The 12388-nt window shown below is 53.8% G+C and overlaps 1 protein-coding gene across 1 annotated transcript; it reads right to left on the minus strand.

Moving 5' to 3' along the window:
• Window positions 1–3611: 3611 nt before the first annotated feature.
• On the minus strand, window positions 3612–9017 carry BDW74DRAFT_160950 (pentafunctional protein ARO1). Its single transcript, XM_073725717.1, has 3 exons — window positions 8927–9017; window positions 3845–8775; window positions 3612–3789 (listed from the first exon to the last, which is right to left on the minus strand). Exon 2 carries the CDS (start codon window positions 8624–8626, stop codon window positions 3890–3892), a length of 4737 nt encoding a protein of 1578 aa, XP_073579719.1. The 5' UTR covers window positions 8627–8775; window positions 8927–9017; the 3' UTR covers window positions 3612–3789; window positions 3845–3889.
• Window positions 9018–12388: the final 3371 nt, after the last annotated feature.

A 12388-nucleotide genomic window follows, 5' to 3' on the forward strand; every position in this document is an offset into this window, starting at 1 on the left:
TGCCGGCCCACATGCCGCGACATCAACGGCCAGTACTTTTTGCATATTCTAGCTTAACGGCTGAAATGGGTGGCGAGTATTCGATATGCGGCTACCTACGCCATACTTTCTTCTTACTCGTTTTGCTGTAGTGCAACATCGCTTCTACGGTGAAGAGATCTAGTCGAATTGCTGCCGATATCGCTCGCTTGTGTTGACCCATCCTAACCCCAAGTAAGCGTATCGTCGCGTGAGTATGGCTTATGGCTTGCAAAGTAAGCACAAGCCATAAGCCATCAGCCATAAGCCGGGGTCGGGGTTGGAGTTCCAAGCGAGCGGGTGGGTGGCGTAGCGCGTTGCAGTGTTGCCGGCCGAGCGGGTAGCCGATCGGGATCTGGGCTGAGCAGTACGGGTGAGAAAGCTGGGGTTGCATGACAGGCTATGCCGGCGTATGTTCGGCTTCAGTCGCCAGTCGCGGCGATGAGAACATCAGCGAGCGAAACGTGTTGGTCAAGTAGGTTTTTCCTCGGTCTGTTATTCGTACTGTTCGCCGAAGGGTTCTGCGCCGAGTGGTTGGCCTGGCCGAACTCGTCTTGGTTCAGCTCTATCCAAGCGAACCAGCTCAAACCACCCTACCAAAACCAACACTGCCCTCTATCCTCATCTTCTACAATCCTACATACTACCATTACAGGATGCCACCCCAAAAAACAAGGATACGACAAACCCAAAGCAACCCTACCATCCTAGCCCCTGGCCCCATGCTCCCCTAAGACTTCTGCAATGCAACACCCCTGAAGCCTCGTCCTCGTCCTCGGAGATACCAACAGCATAAGCACAAACCAGGGCCTGCCTGCAGAGCGCAGAGCAGAATTTTCATCGCGCCGTACCGGAACCCGGCAAGTCACTGATAGGCCACCAGACAATCCCTGTGTCAGCACTTTATTATTGTAGCACCGTCGCAGACAATGCAGGGTGTGTGAAAATTTTTCCAACCTGCAGCGGCCAGCCATGTGAAGATTGACGATGCCCGCGTGATTGGTGTGGTCGCTGCTAAGCCACAGCCACACTTCGCTCGAGTCGGGTCGGTTTTCTGGGTCGCATGGAGCCGGCCGAGACGAGAGTCTGTGAGTGGGTGGAAGCTGGGGGTGGGGCGATCGAGGTACTCAGTATGGGAGATGCTTGCGCATTGTTTTCTGAAGAGATTTCAAAGATAGTGAATTATGAAATGAATTATGAACTACAGAGTAGATGCCGTCAAAACACCCAAAACACCCAAAACAACCTCCTTTGTCCAACTCCATTTTCCGCAGCTTTGTCTTGTAGCGTACCTAAGTTGTGGCTGAACAAAGCAAAGCAGAATAAAATACAGACCCGTACAGCGCAAAACAAACCCCGGAGCCGAATTCCGAAGAATGCCAAGATCTAGCCTCGGGCACTCCGCACTCACCAATGGACATTTCCATGCCTTAGTAGACGCAAGGCTAGCACTAGCACAACAAGTGCGCTTTAGGAAGGCCGCTAGAGAGGAAAACTCTTTCTAGCGCCGTTCCAGAAGCCTTCCTTCAGCCTTCAGTTCTGTTTTGTCAGTGGTGCACTGGTGCGTGACCAGGGCAATTCTTGGCTGCAGGGGTGATTCGAGAAGTTGCTTACCATAATCAGTAAGCAACTTGCAAGCCTTGCTTTCGAGATGCGAGCGGACGAACGAACACCCGACTCTTGTGCCTTGTGCCCTGTTCTTGTTACTGCTACTGCTACTGCTACTGAGGCTGAACGTGAAGGGCATTATTAATGCCCGGAGGTGAGGTCTCCGTCTCGACTCTTAGTCTTGAGTCATCCTCGGCTTCGGATATAGGATGTAAGGCTGATAGATATTCTAATCTTGCTTACTGGGTCTGGGTTGGACAAGGTGTGGCGGAGTCGCGACATCTTGTTCTTTCTATCAAATGACCTGCCATCTATATCGATTTCGATAACGATAACGATCACTGTACTCCGTATACCCGACTGGAGACTCGGCCCGGCAGATCAAGCCCAGACCAGCTGGAGCGAGCGCTGGCCGCTCAGCGACAGCGACTCGGGTCCGTCAGACCCGGTATCGACCGAGCAAAGACCCTAGACAAAGAGTAGACAACCACACAAGAGCGATAAGAATTTTCACCGAAGGGAGGGCGCTTCGTATTCGTGGAATTTCCCCGAGCGTAGTGCTTTCAATCCAGAGAGCATCCATGTCTCACCCGGTCTCAGACTCAGACTCAGCTATCAACAGAACCGGGGTTCGCCCGACACACGGCTGAATCTCGCGTCTTGACATCTTAGACAATGACTGTCTAGTCCGTTTATCTCACTGATACCGTAGCGCTAGCGCTGCCTCGTTGACGCGCAACCTACCCGCAGAACGTGCGTGTCAAGCATTGAATTTGTCGCGATGTCTCAGTCCGTCGGGGTGCGACCGTTGAGCCGCGCTTAAAATAGATTTGAATTCTATACCATCTAATCCACGCATGGATTTTGTCTGAGACTTAACTTGCTTGACGGGTGCGACCCGGTACTGTATTGACTGTTAGTGTCCCTCGCTAGCTAGAACACTGACCCTTCTCAACAATCCAGATCAGCTTTCTGAAGCGAACACCTCAGCATCAGAATTTTCCCGACGCATCCAGACCATGCGTTGTCCAGACTCAAGACCCCAGGCTGACTCTGCACTTGCAAGCTGCAGGTTGCAACCCTTAGCCTTAGCGCAGCCGACCGTTCTCGCTCTGATCCTCGTGGGACGTGGGCACTTGGGCGGTCCCGACCGGCCGGTCGACTCTTAGCACAGCCCCCCCTAGCCCTACACAAGCTGCCCGTTCGCTGATCATCGCGAACGGACGGAGGTCCAGACCGTCAACAACGCGTTCGATTTATCGAATCCTCCCGATCGCGCGATCTAGAACGCTCGAGATTGAGAAAAAAAAAAATCTTGTGCAGGCACTGGGCCCGGCAGGGGTTGTTTACATAGATCCCTAGAATCAGATGACCCTTGCAAGCGAAGGTTTTTATCTAGACTAGACTTTGCTAGTGTCTACGGTGTATTGTTCTGTATTGGGTAGTACAACTATGAGTCGAAAATCGAAATGCAGGATACCCGATTGCCATGTGGCCGGGGAATAAGTTCACGTTGTGTTGGGCGTTGGCCGGACTTGGACTCCGACTAGCGAACGTTGTCCATATACTTAATCCCTATTATCAATTATCTATTCTATTCTTAGATTCAACATAGAACTAGTTTAGGTTCTGTAGACCCATCCGTGGGTTTTATATACCGAGATAAAGTTCCATTCCTCGCCGGTACCTCCTCGGGCTTCGCCTAAACAACACAATCCAAACCATGGAAGGGAACAAACCCAGGAGAAAGAATGCGTACCGGGTCCGAGGTTCGTAGCGTTATCTCCGCTTGGTTCTGGAGATAAGGGGGAGGAAAGGTTAACTTTATGTTGTTAACAATGGTGTGCGCTCCTTAGGGTCTGGGGTGGCGTGACTTGGACTTCACATGCAACGAATTACTGGAATGTAGTTGCCTACGTTGGTTTAGTGAGAGGGTGGCGGGGATATCTATTGGATTCTTGCATGGGATCAAGAGGGGGTAAAGATGGGGAAGAGAGAAAGGATGGAAATTGTATGTGTGTATATTCAAGTAGACAAGAGACGTCTCTAACTTCAACACACGGAAACAACGCGCTTTTATGTATGAAATAATAGGAAATATAAGCCGGAGGTATGTACGGGACCTAGTCAGTCCACCGTCTACTCAGATTCCAGAACCGCAGCCTAGAGTATCGTTAGCACAGGATATCATCAGTCATGAGGAAAAGAGGGTACCTACCCTAGCACTCTCATACAACGGCGAGATACCGGTCCAGTATGTGAACTATACGCAGTCAGCCCACCAGCCCAAACCAAAAAGAAGTGAAGAGTAACATACCTGGTACCACCCCTGCCCAACCAAAACCTCCAACCCGGGAATCGTGTTCCAGCCGGAATCCGACGCGAGCCTCATCAGCGCGGTTACCTGCGGCTTGTACGCCATCTCCAGCAGCACGCGGGGCGCATGCTCGACAGACTTGACAACCTCCACGTCTGCCTCCTGCGCACGCTCAAACATCGAGCACAGCGTCTCGCGCATGCCCGAGTCAATCGGCTGGTCCGCGGGGATCGTGCCGATCGCGACATGCGGCACAGTCTCAAAGTTCGACGCGCTCTCGACGATGCGGATGTTGTAGCTGCTCGGGAAGGTGGAGACCATGCTCTGCAGCTTGGACGGCGTGCGGCCGACGATGTAGATGGGCGAGTAGCCCATGTTGTGGAGGGCGTAGATGGCGGCGCGGGCGGTGCCGCCGCCGCCGACGACGAGGGCGGACTGCGTCTGTTCCTTGGATTTGGCGCCGTAGACGCCTGCGTTGCGCAGGGAGAGGATCATGCCCTGCCAGTCGGTGTTGCGGCCGACCAGGCGGGCGGGCGAGTTCTTGCCCGTGGGCACGGGGATGATGGTGTTGACGGCGCCGATGATCTCGGCTTCGGCGGCGACTTCGTCGAGGAGGGGCATGATGTCGAGCTTGAGGGGGATTGTGACGGAGGCGCCGCCGAAGTCGGGAGAGCGGATGAACTCCTGTACGTCTTGGGCGACGGTCGTCTCGAGGCGGTCGTAGTTGTGGGGGAGGCCGACTTGGGAGAAGAGGGTGTTGTGGAGGGCGGGGGAGCGGGATTGGGAGACGGGGCTACCGAAGACGGCAAATTTCTTGGTCTTGATCTCGCCCATGAGGGACAGGCCCTTGCGGATCTCGGTTGCGGAGAGCTGCCCGGGGGCAGCCTTGAAGGGCAGGCTAGGGTGGGAGACGGGTGTCATGAAGCCGTTGAGGATGCGGCTCAGCTGGCCCTGGTCACCCATGTTGATGGCGATGAGAGGGACGTCGTGAGCTTCAGCGGCCCAGTTCTTGAACTTCCGCAGGGCTGTGTTGTCGTCGAGGTTCTGGGCGACACCGACCAGCTTGATAATGTCACCGTATTCGAGCGCTTTGTTGTAGAACTTGATCCAGGACATGTTAGCCCATGAGAGTTCGCCCTTGGGGTCGTGGTGCGACGCAATGATCTTGGAGAATCCCTTCATTTCCGTAACGGTTCGCAGCATGTCCTCAGGGAAGGCAATCTCGAGGTCAACAAACTCGCATCCAGACCTGAAAGCAAGGCGGTACAGCTCCAGCGCGGCGTCGTAGGCGTCGTCGGGGAAGCGACCGCCCTGGCTTTGGGTGCGGATGGTAAAGATGACAGGGAGGGTGATGCGGCTTCGTAGGAAGGACAGCTGCTCCACGACATAGTCGGCCGAGGGGATGTCGCTGTTCGAGGAGGGGTCCTTGAGCAGATCGACTCGCAGCTCCACGGCGTCAGACCCAACGCACACCTCCTCGAGAATGTCACCGGCTTCACGCAGATCAGGCAGCGTCAGAGACACGAAGAAAGAGTGTTCCTTCTGCTTGATAATGCTGAGGCTGTCTATCTGCCCAGTCGCAACTTGCAAGAACCGGTTGAAATCCTCGGACGCACGAGCCAGCCCGCTTGATGACGTGTCCCGGCTGTAGTACTGGATGTTGCTGCATTCCTTGAACCACGGCTCCCGTCGCAGCCACACGCCCATCATGTCCTCGACGTAAGCAGGGCGGGTCTTGTCGATGGACAGGAAGTCCATGATCTTCTTGATGTCGCGCATGAGAAGCAGAACATTGCCCTTGGTCTTGTGGTAGTCAACGAGCAGCTTGCGGGCTTCAGGCATCTCCACTACACCACCACCACAGGCAAAGACGTATCCCTTGGGGCGCTCTTTCAAAGAACACTTCAAGATTTCCAGTTCTGCGTCTCGGAAACCTTGCCAGCCTCGAGTTTTGATGATATCCGGGATAGTCATGCCCTCGGTAGTCTCGAGCTCTGTGTCCAGATCGACAAATGGTCGGTTCAGCGCCTTGGAAACCCAGTTTCCAGCTGTGGACTTTCCAGCACCTCGCATGCCGATGATGTAGATCGAAGCGTTGGCCCTGTCAGGGCCGCTGGCAGCCACGGCCTCCTCTTCCAGTTCCTTACCTTCTAGCTTCACCTTGAAAAGCTGGCGGAGAGTGTCCCACCAGCCGGGCCATGTCTTTCCAACACATTCCTTCTCAAGGATTAGTGTCGGCTGGGGCGTCACAAGAGACAAAACGCTAAAGCTGAATGCAACTCGGTGGTCATCATAGCAGTAAACACCACCGGCGGGCTGGCGCAGATTTGCGCGATCAATTCCGTCAATCTCAAGACCATCGTCGTGTTCGCGGCAGACAACGCCAAACTTGGCAAGCTCGTCCTTCATGGCCTTGATGCGGTTGCACTCCTTCACACGCTGGTTAGCAATACCGTAGATGCGGGTGGTGTGGTTTCCATCCTTTCCGCGGGCAATGGCTGCCAGCACGGATGCACCAAGGAATGCGTCAGTCATGGGCTCCATGTCTACGTTAGGAAGGGGTCGCAGAATGCCGTCCGAAGGTCCAGTGACAGTAGTGGAGGTTTCGGTCTGCTCAACCGTGCAGCCCATAGGCCGCAAGACCTCGACCGCAAAACGGGCATCACCTTGAAGAGAAGCCGAGCCAATGTTGGGAACGGTGCAGGTAGTACCAGTAACGGCAGCAACAGCGAGAGGGTAGGTCGCAGAGCTGGCGTCGCTCTCAATCACGTACTCCGCAGGGTTCACGTAGCGACCTTGGGGAATGTGGTAGGTGTGCTCTTCAGTGGTCGACTTTTGCACATCAATGCCGAAAGAACGCATCATCGCGGTAGTCATATCAATGTAGGGTTGAGAAATGGGCTTTCCGCCAACTAGTCTCAGTGTCACGGGCTCCTTGGCGTAAGGGGCGCACATGAGCAGCGAAGACACGTACTGAGATGACACCTTGGCGGCCAGGTTGATGCTTCCTCCGGCAAAACCGCCCGAAGCAGCGATCTTGAGAGGCAGACTGCCCGTCCTTTCCACATACTCAATGGAGGCTCCGTTGGCGGTCAAAGCATTCACCAGGTCTCCAATAGGGCGCTGCTTCATGCGGTTGTTACCAGTAAGCACGCTGGAGTCGACAGTGCTCGTGTTGGCCAGCGTGGCGACAGTGGTGAGGAATCTGGACGCAGTGCCGGCATTTCCTAGGTACAGCGGTGAGGGGTATGCTTGCAAGTTTCCACCCTTGCCGTTCACTACCAGCACTTCACCCTCCTCTTCCCAAGAGAAAGTGGCAGCGCCGAGTCTTTCTAGAGCGTTCAGCATAACCTCAGTATCGTCGGAGTGTAGGAGGTTCTTGATTCGGCAAGTGCCAGAACCAAGAGCAGCGAGAACCAGAGCGCGGTTCGAGATACTCTTGGATCCTGGAGGCGCACAGACAACGTTCGAAGACTGCGCGACGCCTGGGTGGACTTCAATACTGGGAGCGAGGACGACACGAATCTCCTCGTTGGCAACAACACTGGCTTTGGGCTCATAGGTGGTTCCGATGGCAGAAAGAAGGACAATCTTCTTCTTGGGCCCGTCGTTCTTCTTGTCCAAAGCCATGTTGAACATCAGCTGGTCTACCGAGCAGTGCTTGCCAGCAGTCAGCTTGCGAATCCGAGCATCCTTTAGAGAAGTAGGCAGTCCGTAGGCGGCCAGACACTTCACAATGCGGGAGACCGCAACGCCCTTTAGAATACCAAGGTGGCGAGCCAGTTCTGCCTCCTTGACCATACCGATCGCGACACACTCTCCGTGGAGGATCTGGGGCGTCAAGATAGCTTCAATGGCATGGCCAATAGAGTGACCCCAATTCAGGAGGTTGCGGAGGCCGCCCTCGCGCTCGTCCGCGGAGACGACAAACGCCTTGTGGCGTGCAGACGCCAGGATTCTAGCCTTGAGGATCTCTTCAATGCCCTCAAAACGGTGTTGTCCTGGCTTGACCTCCCGACAGACCGCCTTCAGAATTGTCTCCGCATTCTCCTCTAACGCTGTAAACTCTTCTTCACTGGAGATGGCCGCTGTCTTGATGACCTCCGCCATACCGTTGATGAACTCCCGCACTGGCAGTGTCTCCAAGAACTCAAGGTCAATGTAGATCTTTGTTGGTTGCCAAATTGAACCGATTAAGTTCTTGCCTAGCGGAGTGTCAATGGCGGTCTTTCCGCCAATTGATGAGTCCACCATGGCCAGAAGAGTAGTAGGAACCTGCACGTAGCGGACACCGCGCATGTAGGTTGAAGCGACGAATCCGGTCAAATCTCCAATGACTCCTCCACCCAAAGCAATAACCACAGTATCACGACCACATGGCGGGTTCTGGCTCAGCATCCAATCCTCAATGTCAGCTTTCGTTTGTCTAGACTTGGAGACTTCGCCCGGGGGAGCGTTGTAGATGAGGAGACGCGGAGAGGGAGAGAAGGCGGCGGAGGCATCTTCAAAGGCCTTCTGAAAGCCGGGGGTGTATATCGAGCCGATGTTCGTATCGGTGATGAGGACGTAGGTGGTGGAGGGGCAGTCGTTGATCAGGTCCTTGGCCACATAGTTGCGCCAAAGTCCAAAGTCAGCGATGATGCTTTCCCGGCCCAGGATGCTGATTTTTGTCGGTTCCGACATTGTATACGACAGCGAAAATAACACAAAAGACGGTATGGAGTGAAATGTCGGTGTCTCTAGTTCATGCTGGTGGGACGCTTGCGACGGAGCTCCCAAGCAATCTCAATTCTCGGACTGCGGCGACGCGATCGGTGGCAGATGTCCTTCACCTAATGAAAGAGCGATATGTTAGAGCTCGTTCGCAGCTTGCTTTTCCGGGTGGGGAGTGTCGCGCTCAGGGCGCATTCAGAGCGCAATGAGCGGAGCGGCACCGGAGAACCAAGCGGAAAGGCTTAGGATGAAATGAAGATTCGAACTGACCTTGCAAAGACAGAATGTGAACAAGAAACGACCAGACCAAACTGGGCCAGAATGAATTGAGTGTGGAGAGTGGTAGAGTCGGTGTTGGAAGAGCGGGCAAAAGAAAAAAGAGCTTACGATTGACTCATACAAAATTAATCCCTACCCTGGGGATTTTTCTCCCCGCAGCTCCGATGTCGTCGCTCGGCACCGTCTCTACTGACAGCAGTATATCTATTAATTCTACGGATTACCATGGCACAATAAGAGCGATATTAATCAATGCATTGCCTTTGGCAGGATCTGTTAATCTGTTATTTTGTTATACTCTACAAGGGATATCTGATACCTTCCAGCTCGTCTCCCCAAGAACGCCGTCCTTGGTCTGATCACTAAGAACTCGAAAAAAGCAAAACTGCGCCCGATAAATCATTGACAACATCAGGCTTTTCTGGCACGCGTAGATCATCTATACCAGCGAAGACATCCTCCCCCTTTAGTATCTGCCATAGCCGCCTTGATTTTTTGACGAATAATTGTCTCGGCCTCCTCTGTAACCGCCGCGGCCATACCCTCCGCCTCGAGGATCTTGCGATCCATAGCCAGATGGGCGTCCGCTGTAGTAATCAACCGGGCCGTTGTTATACTGTGCTTGTTGGCCACGACCGTAATAGTCGCCCTGGCCATAGTTCTGCTGTGGATAATGACGTCCATGCTGCTGCTGCCCAGGTTGCTGTCCATATCCACCATATGAGCCATATTGCTGTGTGCCGTATCCTTGCGACATCCCTCCACGGGGAGGAGGCGGCGGCCCTCTCGAGAAGTTACCGGCAGGAGGAACCCAGCCAGTGGGCATCTGGCCCCCTGAATTGCCGCCAGGCATGAACTTGGGGTCAAGATGCGCCGCGAAAGGATTCGGTCTGTCGTTGCCATGGTTTTGCCTGTCGTTGCCGTAATTCTGTCGATCGCCGGAATAATTCATTCGACCCCCTCGTCCCCCGCGGAAAGGTGCTCCACCGTACGAGCGTCCAGAGTGCTGCGCTCTGGATTTCGTCGCTTGGATGTCTGAATTATCCAAAGCCGGAGGACCAAACTTCACTCCCCGCAGAAGCATGGACTTATGCACATTCATCGACTTGGGTATTTCGTAATTGACCCTGACAAGGAGATTAAGTTAGTCAACTTTAACGGTCATCCAGAGAAGCAACTTACATTATTGAACGGTCGTCATCTAAGCTCGGCATGCCGTATTCTTCCAACGAGGACACAAGGGAGCTATGCGGGATGTATGCCTCATTCTTTTCGACCTTGCCAGCGAGTCCATCACTCACTCGCATGTTGAGCTTGTATTTGGGGGCGCCTTGCTTTTTAGAGTAAAAATTCCCTACCAGATCTTGATAAAGTGGGTGACTCTCTGATAGAAGAAGGACTTCTTGACCGACAGTGTTGCGAGCCTTCTCATCATCGGTCAAAAGGGGGTATTTCTTGTGCATAGCATCCAGGAGTCGCTTTTCATCAATGAAGGGTAGTAGTACCACACCTTGCCATGCGAATTTCTTACCATTCAGGTCGAGTGGAAAATCTTCGGGGTAGAAGTCAATGATCTCGCTGTCGGGCTCGGTCATCAACGGGTGGAACACCTTGGGTATAGCATGATTCGAGGACGCAGGAAGGACACCCATCAGCTGTTCATAAGGCTTGAATGGGGTGCCTTTCTCGAATGACAATTCCATATCACCGATATCGACAAAATCTGCGGCGAAAGGTGCGTAATGGTACGGGTAGTACCATGTCCAGGAAGGGCAACCTTGGAAATAATACAACAGAACCCAAGCCAGACCTTCAGCATACGCCCGAGCGACCTTATGACGGAACTCCTTATCCTGTGGATCAACGCCAAATTTCTGCTCATAGTACCGGTCGGCGTATCCTTCTTCCCAGAGGCGGACTGTGTCTGGGGGCAACTCATCATCCTTCCGGGGCGCTGGCTTGCCTGGGGACTCGGTACCATGTTGTTCGACTTCCGGATCGTCCGCCTTGCGCTTTCCAAGATGTACAGGGCCATCGGGTTGTGCGTCTGACGAGTCGGCTGTTGACTCCGTATCTTCAGAGGGCTGACTGTCCTGTCCTCCCATCAATCGGCTCTTCAAGACAGCAGCGGCGCTCTTGTTGGCTTCGTTGGCTCGATAGACATTCCCGCGGTTGACCACCATACTATGAGTGACTTCCCTAGTCTGTCGAGCCAACTCGCCCCTAGCAGGGGTTATCAGCTCAAGTCCGGCTGGTGGCGCATCGGCGCCAGGGCCGCGGCCCTTGGTGTGAGTGGGTGACTCAGTCGCCCCGAAAGAGGGAGAGCTTCGTCTTCGTTTTCGAGCACGCTCTTCACTTCGCGCCTTTTCTTCTTGCTTGCGCCTTTTCTCGTTGGCGAGTTTCCTCTCTTCCGCCTGTCTACGACGGCGGAAGATGGCATCTTCCTGTTTAGCAAGACCTTGAAGAATGAGCTGGGCTTTCTTTAGGTCCACTCGCCCATCCTGGGTAAGATATCCGCCCATTAACGGAATGTTATCACGCCAGATCGCGATCAAGGTGTCAATACCATCCTCGCGAATGTCCAATGACGGCAAATGCGGAAGGAAGTCGTTTCCTACGAAGAAACACATGAAGACCCAGTCATCCAGCGCCCTCTCGAGATCGAACGGAAATGGTTGTTGCGGGACAAAAAGTTCAGCCGCAAGATATTCGCGCAGAACCGAGACATGAAGCCAGATAAACGGCTTGAGAGTCGCACCCTTTCCTTTTTCGTCGAACTCTCCGTTTTTCTCCTTGGCTTGACCTCTGCACTCCTCAGCTTTATGGCCAGGTTGGCCACAGAGATGACATGTTCGTGGCTTTGAGTCTTGGAAGAACACGTCTTCACGCAGAACTCTGAAATGGGGCTCGTGGGTAGCTAAACCTAACATGATCAAGTCCGCATCCTACATTACGGTTAGCAAATGCTCCGCTATAAGTACACAGATACATACCAATCCGTATATGACGTGACGAAGATTCGGGTCGTGCTCAGGCGAAGCACGCTGTGACCGGATGAACTCCATAATCTTATGTTCACCTTCACCAGGCACCGTGGCATCGGAGATGATGATTTTCATCTATTTCCGTTAGAAATTGAGCATATCACCGCGGAAGGAAAACATACCTTCTCCCAGGCGGGATCAGTGTTGAGCTTGTATGCGATCCAGTACCGCAGGGATGCAGCAAGGATGTCCATAAAGGGCGTTCCGGGTGTGATAACATTGCTGTCCCATGTCTTCTGGATAACTTCCTCCTGGAGCCCTTGATCTTGACCCCCGTTCTGTTTCGCGAGCATCTTTCGGAACTCCTCCTTCTTCTCATCCTGTTCCCTGGCCTCTTGGGCGGATCGGAATCGACGTGCTCGCTGTTGGTTCATCTTTGCGCGGGGCGCAACACCATCTGCAGCGAGAG

Source organism: Aspergillus multicolor (assembly GCF_047715735.1).
Source record: "Aspergillus multicolor strain CBS 133.54 unplaced genomic scaffold BDW74scaffold_34, whole genome shotgun sequence".
Taxonomy (NCBI): domain Eukaryota; kingdom Fungi; phylum Ascomycota; class Eurotiomycetes; order Eurotiales; family Aspergillaceae; genus Aspergillus; species Aspergillus multicolor.

Bases quoted from the DNA above. Each gene is read 5' to 3' on its own strand.
- BDW74DRAFT_160950 (XM_073725717.1), bottom strand. From the start codon at position 8,626: ATGTCGGAACCGACAAAAATCAGCATCCTGGGCCGGGAAAGCATCATC.